The sequence below is a fragment of the Sardina pilchardus genome, chromosome 24 (genome assembly GCF_963854185.1).
Source record: "Sardina pilchardus chromosome 24, fSarPil1.1, whole genome shotgun sequence".
Classification (NCBI taxonomy): domain Eukaryota; kingdom Metazoa; phylum Chordata; class Actinopteri; order Clupeiformes; family Clupeidae; genus Sardina; species Sardina pilchardus.
In genome coordinates, this window is record NC_085017.1 from 23,885,905 (window position 1) to 23,903,404 (window position 17,500).

At 46.6% G+C, this 17,500-nt stretch overlaps 1 protein-coding gene across 2 annotated transcripts in view; it reads right to left on the minus strand.

Annotated features, from left to right (window-relative positions):
* vps50 (VPS50 EARP/GARPII complex subunit) overlaps positions 1-17,500 on the minus strand; it is a 135,694-nt gene that overhangs the window by 94,233 nt on the left and 23,961 nt on the right. For both annotated transcript variants that reach the window (XM_062529423.1, XM_062529422.1), the window contains exons 6-11: positions 13,837-13,907; positions 12,716-12,833; positions 12,406-12,441; positions 11,830-11,912; positions 4,594-4,636; positions 3,320-3,418 (exon numbers count right to left, since the gene is read on the minus strand). In XM_062529423.1, the coding sequence (XP_062385407.1) occupies positions 3,320-3,418; positions 4,594-4,636; positions 11,830-11,912; positions 12,406-12,441; positions 12,716-12,833; positions 13,837-13,907 (450 nt within the window). The remainder of the gene's footprint in view (positions 1-3,319; positions 3,419-4,593; positions 4,637-11,829; positions 11,913-12,405; positions 12,442-12,715; positions 12,834-13,836; positions 13,908-17,500) is intronic.

Sequence of the window (17,500 nt, forward strand, 5' to 3'; positions counted from 1 at the left end):
TGTTTATGTGTGTGTGTGTGTGTGTGCGTGCGTGTGCGTGTGCGTGTGCGTGTGCGTGTGCGTGTGCGTGTGCGTGTGCGTGTGCGTGTGCGTGTGCGTGTGTGTGTGCGTGTGTGTGTGTGTGTGTGTGTGCGTGCGCATGCGTGTGTGTGTGTGCATGTAGGTAGAGTCTGTCTGTAGTTTGGTGTGTAAATGTTTGGCAGCTGAGCTGCATCTCATTCCTTGTTAGGGGCTCCATGAGGACTCGGGGACTGCCATCGGGGGGTCATAGAATATTGAGCAGGTGGAGACACACATGTGGGACACAGCTTGGTGGGAATTTAGACGACTGAGCTGCACTACAGATCTGCATGAATGAGCTGTGAGCAACGCTGTGGGTGTGGGGTGGATGGGGGGAGTAGTAGTGTGGAGTAGTGTGGGTGTGGGTGGGGGGGGTGCACTGCAAATTATTTTAACTTATCAAGATTAAAAAAGAAAATAGATTTAGCAGTGTTAGATAATTCATCTTGTTTTAAGACTGAATGTCTTATTTTAAGTGTTCAACTTAACTCTAGAATCTTATTTCTAGATATAATTATTTTTATTCAAGAAGTCTTGTCAAGTAAAAGGATCTTGCTCCATGGACAGATCATTTCACTTTGTTTTGAGTAGCTTTTACCTCAGCTTTAGTGTTTTTATTGTTTTTATCTTGTTTCTTTTCTGCAGTGTGGGGAGAGAGCAGAGTAGTGTGGGGAGTACTGTAGCTGAGAGGGCATCTTGTGGCTCAGTGGAGACTCACCACCACCAGCTCCAGCTCCACTGGAGGAGAGGACACAGGCTACTCAAACCTCACAAGTGTGTGCGCACGCACACGCACACGCACACGCACACGCACACGCACACGCACACGCACACGCACACGCACACGCAACCCGAGACATATAAACACAAGCGCAAGCCCATGCAAAGAGACACTCACACACGCGCAAAGAAAAAATGCCCCCCCCCCCCCCCCCCCTGCAGTCAACACCTAGAATTCTCTGTTCCACAACATAGATTAACCCCCTGTGGCGTAGAGTGGCCCAGTAGCCGTAGGTACAGGAGAGGGACTCTACTGAACCATATGGCCAGCTGTGGCCTACTGGTTAGGGCTCCGAGCTTGTAACCGGAGGGTTGCCGGTTCAATCCCCGACCAGCTTTGCTGAAGTGCCCTTGAGCAAGGCACCTAACCCCTCACTGCTCTCCGAGCGCCACTGTATGAAGGCAGCTCACTGCTCCAGCTTAGTGTGTGCTTCATCTCACTGTGTTTTCACTGTGTGCTGTGTGTGTGTTCACTAATTCACCGATGGGATAAATGCAGAGATTGTATACAAGCTTGATTTGTATTCCTTGTATGCAAGCCTGATTTGATTTGATTTGAGTTGATGTGTGTTTGTGTCTGTCTGGACAGGTGCTGCTGAAAGAAATGACAGGTTGTTGATTTAAGCACAAATAAACACGGAGCAAATAACACCACTGCTGGAATAAAAAAAAAGTCACTGCGTCCTGTTATTCAGAATACGTTGTGTGGTACCTGATGCCTATTTATGCGCAGACAGTAACAAGGGAAAACGTCCGCCGCTCTGATTCAACACAAGAAAAAGAGACAGCGGAGCCAAAGGTTGGGGTGTTTAAGCTCCTCTCTTCCCGGTTTGGGGACATCTGAAATCTAATTAGCAGTGGGGCGTGTCAAACACAGTCTGAATCAAAATACAGCAAGGGGCGACACGAGGGAGAGAACCAGCAACCTTACACACACACACACACACACACACACACACACACACACACACACACACACACACACACACACACACACACACACACACACACACACACACACACACACACACACACACACACACACACACACACACACACACACACACACACACACACACACACACACACACACACACACACACACACACACACACACACACTCTAATGAGGAGGCTACCCCAGAATTGCCTCTCCCAACAGCTCCGGTTCAAATAAGAATCCACAAATCATGGTGGCCATCAGCACAGCCTCTGGCTTAAATGCTAAATGAATCACTCTGCAACAGATATAGGCTACAATGTGCTGTAGAACTGCGTAATGTGTAAAATAGCCGCCATTATTAAATTGCATGGATAGTTCATGGCGACTATAAATTGCATTACAGCTTGTTGGCATTTCAGCTGTGAGATGAGGAGCCAATTCATTATTTAGCCGCTGCTGCTACCAGGGCAGTGTTATGAGGTCTACACCAGGACAGGAATTATTCAACTGGTGCTATGATATTCGGCTTTTAAACTTACGTTCATGAATGTGTTTATAATTAATATGTTGGAGAGAGCTTTATCCTATCGAAACTATTTTCTGTGAGCAACCATGGATACTCAATCAATTATATGCAACACACACACAAACTCTTTCTTATACACAGACCAATTTTCTTCCAGGCATAGACTAACTCATTCACATGCATACATCCATCCATTATCTCTCTCACTCTCACACACACACACACACACACACACACACACACACACGGCAGTTTGTGCAATACTCCGATAGCTTTCCTTTATCTGCTGCTGTGAAAAGGCCTGAAGAGACAAACGACTAGTGGGATGTGGGAGTTAAAGATGTCTGAAGGTGTTGTTTAAGAAAACACGACGGAGAGACAACAGACTGCTCGACTGCTGCGCCGAGAGACACCAACTTTTGCTCTCTCCCCCTCTCTCGGTTTTCACGACGCTTTGGGGAGCATCATAATAAAGAAAAATAAAAGACAATTCCCAAAGGTTTGACACTGATCCGGCAGGATCAATACCACCAAAAAACAATTTCGGGCGAAACGCCAACTTTCTACTATCCCCGGACGTGCCGAGGCAACAAGGTTCTGTCTGAGAGCGGGCCACCGAGGCAGCTTTGCCCGAGTCTGTGCTTTCAAATTACAGGGTTTTGCGATTTTATGAAGGGGGGGAAAGAAAAAAAAACACACACACACACACACACACACAAAAGACATTCTTACTGAGCGGAGCACATTAGCACACGGATGACTCATCCCCCACCGATCCCCGTTAAGGCAAGACAAAACCGCGACGGAGAACGGGAGCGACAGGAATCGAAGACGTGTGAGGGGAATAAACAAATGGAGAAGGTAACGTGGTGGAGCCGGGGGGGGGGGGGGGGGGGACGGATTTGGGGGACGGACTGCTGAAATGCGATGGCCCTTTTTTCGTCTTTGACGTCGGGCGCTGTCAACGTCGTGACCACAGCGGTGGACTGCGGCTGCCGGTGAGTCACCCACCTGCGTTTTGCCCAGGAGAGTGTAGGCCAGCTGGACTTTGGTGTAGTGCGAGACGTCAAAGTGCTTGCAGGTCTTGGACAGGGCCACATCCAGCTGCTCCTGTGGAGGGAGATTAAAAGTGTCAGTCGAGGAAGGGGAAGCTGTGTGTGCGTCTGTCTCTGTGTGTGTGTGTGTGTGTGTGTGTGTGTGTGTGTGTGTGTGTGTGTGTGTGTGTGTGTGTGTGCGGATAAGGCTCGGCTTTTGCAGGGGGATTTGTAAGTGACTAATTAGGCGCTGTTGTCACACGTCAGGCCTGGCTAGCTTCATGGCTTAGCAGCTCTCCTCGCCGAGGCAGGGGACTGCTGCAACTGTCAAGGTGAGACTGTGTGCAACAGCGTTTTAATGGTCCCTGAATTCCAGTATTTATACTAGAACTTCCATCGAGGTTTTGAACTCGTAATATCCTCTAGAGACACTAAAATGTACGCACGATCCTACCACCTAGTGAACTTAAACCTGATCATCAATACAAAATATTGTTCAATTGCACTGATGACAACAAAGGACTCTATTTTTATTTAGTCATTTCAAGCATTCAGCGTTGGAAGGCTGTGGCTTTGTGGTGGTGATGATCTTGATGAACAAGCAGAAAAGATGGAGAGAGAAATGCCGAAAGAAAGGCAGAGAGAGAGACGAGAGAGAAAGAAAGAAAGAAAGAAAGAGAAAAAGAGAGAGAAAAAGAGAGAAAGAGAGAGATAAAGAGAGAGAGAGAGAGAGAGAGAGAGAGAGAGAGAGAGAGTTAAGGGTAGTAAATAAACATGATGTAGAGAGCCTGAGAGTGAGATCTCAAGAGGCTCAACAGGACACTGGTCAGCCCTGGCTACCCATCTGCCACTGCATTGAGCTGAGGCCTCCATACAACCACTCAATCACTGGTGCACATTGCCAATGGATGAAAAACAGGCTGTCAGCGCAGTGCTCAGGTTCTCAGTAAGAACCTTGCTGACATTGACATTATATCATCATTAACACCCTGATTGTCACACGTCCACATTTTGGATTCTTTTCGATTAAAAGTACGAGCTGATTGGGATTCACTGGGCTTGTTGGTACTCATCCCGCAACAGAGTGGTTTCATACACACCACAGAAAGGCTGACACCGGTGACCACCTGAAATGTAGCATGTTGTGTGACATGATAAAGTGTGCTTCATACACATTAGGAAATGGGTGTTTGTGTGTGCGTGCATGCGTGTGTGTGTGTGTGTGTGTGTGTGTGTATATGGAGAACATACCTCTATCTGCTCCAGTGTATCCTGAAGCTTTGAATTCAACTCACTGCAAAGGAAGAGAAGAGATATTGTAACATTCATGCACATGGATGCTGGAGGCATCAGGCACTTCCTTTTAAGTAAATGAAAAATCCTGAGCAATCTGACTACCTTTTAACTGTCAGACAAACACAAGCACACACAGAGAGAGAGAGAGAGAGAGAGAGAGAGAGAGAGAGAGAGGTTATAAAGCAACCCAACTATTCGCTCCACTCCATTAAACCCAGGGACCGTGTGCATGCATGCACACACACACACACACACACACAAAGCCTTTCCCCACCAATGAATAGGGCCACCTGTAGCACAGGGAGAGCCACTGTTTCTATGCACTCTCTACAGCAAGTGACATCTCTCCCCTGAGTGCCACGACACAACACAACACAGAGCTGGAGCCAACTTTATATTGACCATATACAACAAGTCTCCATCCACATGCTCAGTTGCGCAAGGCAGTGATTCTAGAGGACAATGAAGCGGTCCATGGTCCAGGGACAAGGTTTGTCCTTGGGACCAGTGTTGTCTCTTCTGACACATGTGTTCCTAATAGAACGCTGGCCATGAGGGTAAAGGAAGGCCATGCCTCAGGCAGAGCATCTGGGTGCAGATGCTAAGAGTCTTTTCACACACAGAGAACTGAGAGGGCTTATATTTTTGGTTCCTTTTTTTTTCCCCTCCTTAATTTTCTTTTTTTTCTCCCCTCCCCAAAGAGAGCTTCTTTTTTTTTTAGATTTAGAAAAACAAATTCTTGTTGACAAGAGGGAGCAAGCCAGCCGCCCTGACCCTGCCTGAGGATCACACAGAATGCATCAAATCTCCATTATAAGAAGCCCATGACGCTTAGCAGAGGAAAAAGGAGAGAGGTAGAGAGAGAGAGAGAGAGAGAGAGAGAGTATGTGTGAGAGAGAGAGAGTATGTGCGAGAGAGAGAGAGAAAGAGAGAGAGAGAGAGCAAGAGCGAGAGATGCTTGAAGCAAACCCTGGGTGCTTCCTTTCAATTACCAGTGTTAATGTGGTTGGTCTGTGCAACAGGGAACAGCATGTAGAAAGCTAGAGAGCAGTGGGGAGTTGGGGAGGGGGAGGAGGAGGAGGAGGAGATGAGATGCGATGAGAACTAAGCCACCGCTACACAACTGAGGAGGGACGCTTGACCTTTCCGTGAATAAATCTACTGTTGCAAAAACAAAGAGTTATCGTGCACATAAATTGAGCTACTACAGGTATCAAATAGAGCTACTAAAGGTATCAACGGATAACAGAGGTGTCATCACACCATGGTGCGAGTCCTGCAGCCCTGTAGAAGAGACTTGCACGGCGCAGTGGAGTCTTTGGGGGACGGAAGAGGAGGGGCGCCCCAATCCCCCCCCCACCCCCCGACTCAACCCTGGAGCGTTGCACATCCCAAGCAGCGTGCAACACACACACACACACACACACAAAAAAACACTCAGGGCAGGATTTCCCACGATGCCGAGCGGAGCGGCTTCAGCATTCCCGTGCCGTGGCGTCTCCGTCGTGACTGCTCGGGGCTCCCCCCACACGTGCTCCGGGAGGCGTCTTGTAATCACGTTTTAATGAGTTTCTACAACGGGAGCGTCCCCCCCCCCCCCCCCCCACTGCTACATCAATCCTCCCACGCCACCCCCATCCACCCCCCACGCCCCAGGAAGGCCACGGAAGGAATGGAAAATTAATCATCACCGAACGTGACACTGTTGTTTCCACGCCACTCCCGGCAACGACGAGGTGGAGGGAAGAGAGAGAGAGAGAGAGAGGGTGCAACCAGCGGAAGTCTCTTGTTTTTCGTTTTTGCATCACCTCAGTGGCAAACCCCAGTAGCAACTCCCAACGGAGGCAAATAAACTTCTTCGACCCCCTCTCGCTTTCATCCCACCTCTACAGAGAGGCTGTTCGATTAAACAGAACTGATCTCTTACATTAGATGATAACCATGTAGGCTGCTAACAGAGCAAAGAGGCACAGCAGCTTGTGAGCACACAACCATGGATGCAAATGTTGCATCTGCTGCAGCTAATCATATTTAAGCATTGGCTAGCAAAGTTAAGCCGGGACAAGGCTCTAAACAACCATATGCGACTTTTGGGAAAGTTCTTCCATGGATTGTTTATATTTCAGTAAATATTTCCAATTCCAGCGGGGCAATATTAGCACTCTGAAGTTGAAAAAAGATTAGCTTCAATTCAAAGGACAGGGGTGGTAGACACCTTACCCCAAATCAATTAACTGAATGAATAGCACCAATCAACTAACTGACTGAGTATGTTTGTTTCATTAAGGCATTAACACACCCAAACAGCACCCAAACATGGAAACACATCTGTGCCAAGTCAGACTCAGATCAATTGTGTAGTCGACAGCCATTTTGTATTATTCAAGCAGTGTTGCTCTATGAGGGGGGGCTATGCTGCAGGTGTGTGGCTAATAAATGTGTATAGGTAACTCAGGCGGTAAATCCTTCGGTCCAGCCAATTTTTTCCGGGCGAGGTCAGAGAGTAATTAACTGCAGCCCCCTCCTGAACGGGCGTGTAATTGAAGGCTCCATTACAGCCAGAGATTAGCAGGGAGAGATAAACGGCTTCCCTTAGGACAGGCGGATTAGGCATAAATGGGCAGAGCGAAAGGCAATTACATAAAAAAAGGGAAAAGAAACCCTTGATATGCAAAAGGTGCTTTTTATCTGTGTGTCCCAAAAAAGCTCACGTGGAGAAGCACGGGTGCAGAGGAGAAGAGACGTTTTCCTATGACAAGTTCAAGTCCAGAGAAGGTCGAAGGGATAGGTGCTGGCTTCAGTTAACAGCGCTGGGATGGCAGATCACAGGTGGGACCGTAAGGAAATGGTAGCTTTAATTCTTTGTGAGTCTCTGTGATTCTTTTTCGTTTTTTTTTATTTATTTTTTTTTATCCTTCTATGGTAATGTTGGGATATGGTTGGCCATTGAACAAATCCAATTCATGACCAAAGGCATTACAAAACTCTATCACATTTAGTTGATTATAATAACTAGTCTGTGTCTGCTCTTTGGCATAATGGGTGTCAACGTGCTCAACAAAACTATCATAAATTCCAATCCAGACTCAACTGATAAACTGCTTAGATGATTGTAATATCAATGCTATACTATGTCCTGTATGTAATCCTGCATACAATCAATCAGTATGCTCAGTGTTAGCTTTAGCGTTCTGGCTACACTGGCAAAACAAGAAAACAAACACTGCAGGTGTGTGTTTACCTCGAGAATACATTACTGTATGCACTCATTTCACATTTGAAGAGGCGGAAAAAACCTACAATATTGTGAAACAATATTGAGGTAGGCACCTTTAGTTTAACGTTAGCATTTATTGTGACAATAAAATGCGAAACAAACTCTGACTAACAGAACAGTCATGCTGATTTGGCCGCCGCGCTGTGAAACAACAGATGTTTTAGCCCGTTGTGGGCTCACGCCTAGCGACAGCTCCTCTACTGCGACTGCCAACTCTGAGACGTGGCACTGCCAGGTCCAACGTTCCACATCTGTTTACAGAGGTACTTAAGCCTTTATTTACAGTTGCAAGGATGGGATTTGGCAGCCACAATGAAATGCCATTGTTTTACGGTGTTTTTTGGCCCAATGACACATTAAGAGACGGAGAAAAGCAGCACTCACACATTGAAATCTAACTCCATGTGATTTTCCATGTGAGTTGCGTGTGGACTTTGTTTTTATTCAGGCAGTTAGGAAGCCACCACTTTCTAAAGCAAAAGCACGACGACGCTAACATTAAAAAAATGCTCACCGCGGGGCACATGATACTTTGCATGGTCAGTTGAGTCCTGTGCGCCAACCACTGTACTTACCCAGGTGCCGCTGCACGCAAGCTGTACCATCCAATTCATCTGCATGCCATGCCCTGCCTGGAACGTGCCTTAATTCAGGCAATTTTTAAGACAACCTAGCCGCTGGTCTATTGCCCGGAGGGTAGGGGCACATTAGTGCATCATTAGCCTTCTCCAACGAGAGCCTCCAATCTAAAAGCCTATTTAACATGGAGCCGCCGTCTCCACTCCTCCTCCCGGTTAAAGGAAGAGAAATGGAGGGGCCACGGGAGGAATGTAAAACAGGTAAGGGAGGAACCAGGCAGCACGGCAACAGCAGCTTGGCTCCCCTGAACTTAGGGCCTGGCAGCCGGCCCAAAAACCAGCGCATGCCTGGCCTCATTATGATGGAGCCCCACCTGGGGAAACAGCAGGGCAGCTTCAGAAGCGGGTATTTTTTTTAGAAGTGGTGGCAGTGGAATGGATGGGGAGGGTCAGATAGAGCCAATCACTACCGGATTCAGTTTTTTTTCTTTTCTTTTTTTTTTCCTACTGCATGAATCGAATCTGAAGACCGGGCAGTGCTTCTCCTGAGTCATTGCCCAAGGGAGCCTCTAACTACACTCCACGAGATCAACGACACAGGCGCCAGACACTACACAGTTGTAGAGGCATAGATGTAGTAAACCAGAAGGTATGCATCTCCAGCCAAGATTCCAAAACCTGGTAATATGTTTGGCTGCAGTTTTTTTTCCATGAGGGGGTGATTGTTCCAGAAACAATGGCCCTGACAGCAGTGGGAGTTTGACTGGCAAAAAAAAGAGAAGCCAACAACAGCATTCTGCCAGACGGTGAGTCCTCCTGTTCGAATACACCAAAGGCTCGCTGTCTTCCACTTCCTGCATACACCTCCTTTTCTCCTTTTCTCCTTCACCTCCTGTCTTTTTCATCCTCTTCTCCTCTCTCTGTTTTGGCATGATTCCCACTTCACCATCCTTGCGTTCAACCTCCTGTCAACCCCTCACCACCAGCACCACCACCTCCACATCAACCCCCACCCCCGGCCCCCAGCGAGACCGTGACCTCCATCTCACACCTCTAGATGATGGAGTGAAAAGAGACATTAGCAGATTGAAGCGGCACACGGTACACGCTACACGGTACACGCTACACGCGGTTTTGAGGTCGAGAGACACCACGGTCATTCTACACCTCTGCTCTTCAAAAGCACAGAGAATCAAAAGGGCCGTGTCCTTGGTAAACCTTTCGATTCTACCAACTCTGGACAGTCAGGGGATGAAAAGAGATATCTTGTGGACTGGCACTTCCCTGAGATTTCTGGGTTGACGGAATCAGACACTGAAAGGAGATTTTTTTCTGGCTCTCTTTTTTTTTTCTCCCTGAGACAATGTGTCTGAGCTTTTCGCCTATGATGCAAAACTTGAGAAACTCTCCAAATCCGTTGGGGCTTCCCCTCCAGACACCAGGCGGCTTTCCGGGACAGAGAACCTCCCCACTCCAGTGGGTGCTCGAGAAAAGAAAATGTACTTAAGGAAAAGTCTAAAAGGAACACTCATCAAGTCTGCACAGTTTGATGCACAGCTTTAACCCTCTCAGAATAGAGAGGATTTAAATGAGTTGAAGTAGAAAGTGGGAAGGACTCCACTGGCTGTGTGTAAGTGTGTGTGTGTGTGTGTGTGTGTGTGTGTGTGTGTGTGAAGAGAGAGAAAGAGAGAGAGAGAGAGAGAGATTGTGAGTGTGTTAGTGTGCATGTGTGAGTGTGTGAGTGAATGTGTGTAGAGGGATATTTCTACACCCACACACACACAAAGGGCTCAATGCTAGCTGATAAACCCTGAGAAGCCCAAAGCATGGGACCCACTCCTGGCCAGAGAACACTGGCTGGCATGGCACCCAGACAGATATGGCAGGAGGGACTGAGAGGGATGGGAACTGAGAGGGGACTAAAGATGGCTAGACAGTCACACATCTTTCAGATCCACCCTGTCCAGTCAAATAACATCATAAAAGCTGTGGTCATCATAATGGCCATGAATGTGCCTTGACCAACCACTTTGAATAATGAGATCACATTCCATTGCACGTGGTCTCTGCTGATGTATTTGAACTCCTTGCATAACATTGCACAGTCAATGTCAGTCAAGGGTCGTTTAGGGTCATATTTATTAAACTGTGATTCTGCGTGACAAATCCTACTTCAGTAAAGATACTTGCTTAAGATGTTTGGTGTGTAGCGTTTTGTACATAAATAGACTTGCCACCTTTAAAAGCCATCAAGAGCACATGAGTAGCTGAATCATGCCTTGATAAAGGCATTAAGTGGTACATCTTCTGAAATGGTCAGAGGCCTAAGAGTACACTGACCTGTGTGTGTGTGTGTGTGTGTGTGTGTGCGTGTCTGTGTTCTAGTGATGTACTGTCAATAGCCCTAGCCTGGCGGCTTGATTTAACTCCAGCGCCATCTTGCAGCATCTTACATGACGGAGTGGAAGACTCTCTGACATTCTGTGAATTCTATTGTTGATTAATGATTAATTGTTAATTACTCCAATCTAAGGTTTAATTTGTATTGCAAAAAGCCTGTATTTAAACTCTACAATTGAAGCAACGTTGGTGCATAAGTGCCCCTTGTTGATGATTTGCTGAAGTAGAATCATTTTCATCTTGTTTGTATCCCATTTACCGAGGTAGGACCGTGCACATGCTCGATGAACAGCTCGAGGACTATACAAAAATTTTACTAAATTTAAAAAGAAAAATGTTGTCATGGTTTATAATCAAGTCTACGTCTTCAAGGACCTGGCCAGTGCATGTCAACTTAAAAAAAATGGCTCAAGCTGAAGCGCAAAGTCCAGACTCAAAGGTGTATGAGCGCTGTGGATTATTGATAAGACAAAGTGCACTTCACGCTCCTCTCTTTCGGGGGCTGCAAAGTGCGTCACCATGAAAGCTGGCACAAGATGGTTGTTTGGGCAGGTTTCAATGCCGTATGAGAAGGATCCACTTCAACAACACAAAACATGGGTGCTTCAATCAAGTGCTCGTTCTCATCGACAACAACCTTCGGGACACATCTGAACGGGGAAAACAGATACAGCAGCCTGACTCACCGCACGAAAAACAAATAATAGACGCATTCATCGAGCACAAAAAGAGCGCTTTAGACTAGTAAGGCTTGGCCCATTATGAATGCTGTACTGTGGCCAAGATTTTCGTTTTTTTTTAAACAGAAGACAGACATTTTAATTCCACAAAGTCCATCCATTCATCCGTTCTGTCAGTGCCAAGTCCAATTTTGGATTAAAAAGTCAAAGACCAGCTCCTGGCACTCGGAGCTTCATGTCGGCATCTCTCACATACCTGATGCAGCTGTAGTGTTTGAACGTGCTGGCCGCCTTTTGACATTCCAGACACAACTGGATAGCACCTGGATAATCTTCCTCCTACACACGCCATAAAAGAAAGAGAAAGAGAAAAGATAGAGAGGAGGAACAACAGAGGCGAGGCAGGGAGATAAACAAGGAAACATAAAAGGCAAACATGAGAAGTGTCAGCGCTACTGAGACCTAACAAAAGATTTGAGAGCAGAACCCGACATCTACCAGACATGTGGTTTCTACTCTATAAAAAGCAACCAAGCAGATTGTTTAAAACCTAAATTTCACTACCTTACATGGATGACGGATATGGCATGGCTTACAGAGCATTTGGGAATCCCTTTCAAACCTGTCTGCAACCAAAAGCCTTTGAAACTGGATGTGCCTCCAGCCAGACTGGGGCAAGCTTCCTCAACATTCTGGTTAGAGGAGGTTCTGGCTTCTACAAAGCGGAGAGAACATTTCCTCAAGTGCCGTTTGACCTATGCTGTCTCCTGCTCTCAGATCCACTATTATGGATATGGAGCTGTTGAGTTGGGTGGAGGGGGGGGGGTCTTACCTCAAGCATCTCACTAAGCCTCACGTCCGTCCTTTGCTGTGAAAAATGAGGGAAAACAAAACAGACAGTTAGCTGACTCATGTCCAGGCTAATAGAGAGGATACAATAAGAGATTGCAACACCACACAAAGCAATTCAGGGTAGAAATCTTTGTATATGATTTCTTAAACATTTTTTCTTTCAGATCTTTTTTTGCCTTTAATCCTTAATGACTTTCTCCGGTTAGCACCAGTGCCCAGTTCTGCATGCCAAGGGGCACAGGAGGGCATGCAGGGGGGTATTAATCGGGGCACAGGAAGAAGGATCCTACCAGGGTCTTTATGGTCCTCAGTGACTTGAGTAGGCCGGTCAGCAGTTGCCTCCTCCTCTGGTTGGCTAGAAGCCCGAGACTGGCCTCAGTGAAGCCCTCTTTAGAAAAGCTCAGCTGCCTACAACCAACAGGAGAACCAATAAAGGATTCCGTTACACCTGGCACATCAGCGATTGTTTATGCACTGTATGTCCTGAAGAAGACATATTGAGCTAGATCTTCACACAATCATTGGGACATATTTCATTAGTTCTGACAACCCTACAGATTTAATCTCAGATCACTGTATTGGTATGTTCTTTGGGCAACAGGACCATTTTTTTTATCAAGCTATGAGGCTTTCTCCAAATATCTCATATCTATAATATGAGAAATGTGCTCTTTTCAAGAGTCTGACAGACTTGGATGGGTGTATTTCTGAAGACTCAAGAGAGTGCAGTGTCAACTGTGAAGCTATGTGGGTGTGAAATGCTATAGATATCATTAAAACACAACATTTAACAAGTCTGAAATTGATCAAAATAGCAAACAACTCCAGAAGTGGTGTGCCAGCAGCCACAAAAAAACGCATATGATCTCTCAACATGACAACCGACACCAGTTTGCAGTGTGCCGGTAGGTTCATTTTGTATGGTCTCTACTGTAGTTCTAACAAGAAATAATACAGAAATCTGTCTCTGAAACATCAAAATCAGAATCAGCTTTATTGGCCAGGTTTGCGTAACAAACGAGGAATTTGACTCTGGTTAATCTTTGCACTCAAGTACAACACTCAACAATAACATAAAAGAAAAACAGTAAAAAAGAATAAGGGCAGTAAGTATGTTTAAGAATAAAGGAATAAATACAGTATGTACATTTAAAATATGCTATGGGTGGCTCTAGGATAAGGTGACCAGATGTCCGAGACCAAAACCGGGGACATAATTCCAAAAAAGTGGGGGAAAACGGGGACATTTTCAGTTTGACTATCAAACTTTTTATCTTAAAAAAAACGGGGACATAGGTAGTTTTTCTGTATTTTCCTGCGGGGACAGCCGACCAAAACCGGGGACGTCTGGTCACCCTACGGGCTGTCCAACAGATCAGAGTGCCGCTGCCTCACTCCCTCACTCACTCACCTCCTGGCGTTGGTGCAGATGACTGCGGCCAGCTGCAGGTTGGTCTGCAGTGACGTCACCCTCTCCAGCTCCTGGAATATAAAACAAAACACGCAAACACGCGTAAGACACCGCTGTGCAACCGCACCACACTCTCACATTCTTTCGAGTAGAACCCCACTTGCACCAATTAACGGAACATTGTGTGGTGAGGGAGTGAAGTAGCTTCAGAGCAAATCTTCTTCATTTCAGAGGGGGGGGGGGGGATCTTTCATCCCACACAGAGCTGCATGCTTCTCTAATTTTCAGAGAGGTTTGAGTCCTTTGAGACCCTAGTCAGTCACAAGTTCAGTGAGAGTACATCTTGTTACAAGGCTCCGTTCCTCAGTGACCCATGTCAACCCCTATACCCATTTTCTTTTGCCGACAATACAAACTGGAACATGGCATGCCAGTGGATTCATTGCTCCTTATTGTGTTCGCCTTCTTTGACGTTCTAAAAAAAAAAGAGAGTGTGTGGCAGGGGATGCTTTTAAGCAAAGAAGGCAGCTCTTTAAGTTTGGGCCAACCTCTGACACCTTGCAGAGATGGAACATGCCCCGAGCGTAACCTCTCAAGCAACTGAGCTAATCGCCCAAGTGACAATTTTTCTATCCCATCCACCCAATCCCTTGCCGCTCTTCTTCCCTTTATTTCATTCTTTCTTTCTCTCTTTCTTTCTTTCACTCGCGCTCTTGAAGAGCCAGCTGTCACAGCCCGGGGTCTGGGAGCATGCTGGGTGACCCTGTCATAGGACACACAACCGCTAAGCCACGAGGAACAGTGAGTGCTCAAAAGAGGAAAACAGGAAAGTGGCACGATAAAAATCACTATTTGTCGAGCGAATACGAGGTGGAGAAAATCAATGCCACGGTGAAGAGGCAGCAAAAACGGCAACAAAAGATCCTTTCTTCCCCAAACATCTTCCGCCAACAAGGAAGACCTTTCAAAATGCCTTGGCTTTAGTCGTCACTGTCTTTTTGAGGATAAGGGTAACACCAGACGTGGAAAAAGTGAATCTATTCACAATCCATCTTGAACAGGCCATAAACGACATGTTGAAAATGCAAATTGAAATGAAATGAACAAACTACCACGGAGACTGCTGGCGCGTGTGTTCGTAAGAGGATCACTCAAACACAGGCCAGGAAAATTAGGAGAAGACAGGAGAACATATATCAGCTGAAAAATAGAAGACCCATTAAAAATTAGTTTAAATCACGGCGCGGAGACTCGAGGTTAACAGGAGGGCGCGGATGAACTGCGTTGGCTGTTTGACACGACTTGCTCTCTCAAAAATCATTTTCAAAGCATCCTCAGAACAAACAGTGCACACCCTGAAGCTCCCACAAGTGCCCTTGGAAGTGTCCTTTGGGCGACCCTTTGGTGAGTCATAGCAGTGGGCACACAGTGGGGAGTGAGAAGCGTAGGATGCAGGATGCAGGATGCAGATTAGGACACAAGCACGGGGAATTGAATTGTGGTCTCACAGAGAGACACTGAATTTAGTCGGTCCGGGACTTGGTGAAAAAGGGATGGCCGCGCAAAACAGAGCTGTAAGACTACCTCCACGGTGTATTTATGGCTTTGCATAAGCCATGAATCGGACCTGGTGCCTTCACAACTTACAGTCAGATCAGCTAGCGGTCAGGCAAGCATTAGTGTAAACAATGGGCAAAGAGGGCAGAGAGGGCACTTGGTAACCACCCCACGATGCCATTCCACTGAGGTTCATTATTAGTCCACTGCTTTTCCATTACTCCAGCAAGTCTTTGTCGTTGAAAGTATCCCAAAGCTCCGGTCCCATTCCAAATTAGGGAAACCTGAATGGTTATTTGGAGCCCCAACAAGTAATATCTCTTCCAGATGCAGTGCTGTGGATGTAAAAAAACCAAAACAATTCGAGCAAACTATTCTGCTATAAATCACTTGCATCTCTACGGAGTCACATGTCAAATGTCAAGGTCATCCTCACTGTTATATAGTCACTGGGGAGTTCCCCTAGGCATTTTATATTCATGCATCTCACTGTTACCCTCCTGACTTTGGCACATTGTCTATGCATTGGAAATTGGTCAGGGAAACTATAAAATGCAACCCTCCAGGAGAGACTTAACCAACATCGCGTTCTCTAAGGAAAAGGGACACAAGAGCATTTGTGTGTGCATGTGTATGGATTTGAAAAACAATTTTCCGACCACTTCCATCAGGGCCAATATCCACAGTGCAATGGCCAAGCATGTGAAGGTGGCACAATGAGAGCCTTTTAACGCCGGTTTAATAGCCAAACGTTCCCCCGAACAGGAGCACCTGTGGCCAGTTAAATAAATAGATAAATAAATCAAGCGTGGGCCGAGACCATTTCATTTCTCTTCATTGTGCTACCTGACAGGGTCTCTAGCCATGATTCATTAGGACTCTTGCCTGCTGGGCCAGTGGGCAATCTCCTCTTCCTTGACAGGCAGTACCGGCCAGTTTGGCCACTCAATTAAACGTCCTCCCCTCTAACTCAAAGCCGATAAGTATCTGGATACCGTGAGGGATGGAGAAAGGCCACCTTCAAGATGGCCGCGCCAGCTCCTCCACGCCCAATTGCTTTTCCGATGGATCCATCTCATTCCAGTCCCATTCCAGTCAATCGCTTCAATTATTAAAGACAGGTCTTACGAGTCACAGATTTATAATGAGCTAGGCAAAACCTCGCTCGTGGAGGTGGAATCTATTCTGTCTAATGATCATGTGAGACAAAATGGGAATGGCACAGTTGTATTTTCATCTTCTGTTCCTGAATGCATGTAGGTGCACGCATAATTACTATTATTACCTCTCATCAAGGCTGAGATTGCTTTCAGACCGGTGGATATGGAGTCCAGCATAGGGGTTTGAGTTTGAGCCTTGCCTTGAAAGGTACTGTGACTCCTTTCAAGGGAAATACACCAGGTTGGGGTCTCCTTTCCTCACATTAACGGTCTTCCCTTTCAAAAACACAATTACCGAAATTTGGCTGAAGCCACAGGTAAGGTCAATGCCCGTCAATGGTATCAAAGCAAGAGGAGAACATCTAAGAGAGAGAGAGAGAGAGAGAGAGAGAGAGAGAGGGAGAGAGAGAGAAAGAGAGGGAGAGAGAGAGAAAGAGAGGGAGGGAGAGAGAGAGAAAGATAGAGAGCGGTGGCCGGGTGGGTGTTATCTAAAGCTCTTTTTGTCATGCACTCTAAAAGAGAGGAGGCTGAAGAGAATTTCGAGTGGCATCCGAGCTGGACAGCTTTTTTGAAGCGAGTCAACACACTGACACACCTAATCTCAGCAAATCCGCTCATATATCTACCTAATTAATCGCACGGCTACACTGCGCTCTGGTTGCTAATTCTTACACTGACGCAAGCACCAGACCTTCCGTGGGCTTATGGGAACACCTCGGAAAAGGGCTAATCGAGCCACTCCATGACTTGGGAGTCCCCAACGCCAAGAGGCTCTTGCGTACAGCCTGAAACGTGGTGAATCCCACCGTAGCCGTGATCAAAGCTTAGCACACAACAGGCGGACTAAGTTGCGCGTGTTAGTGCGCGCGACTGAGAGATGAGGGGGGAAGAAAACATTCGGAAAGTGATCCTATTAGTGATCTGAGGGAAGGTAGCCACGGGCAAAA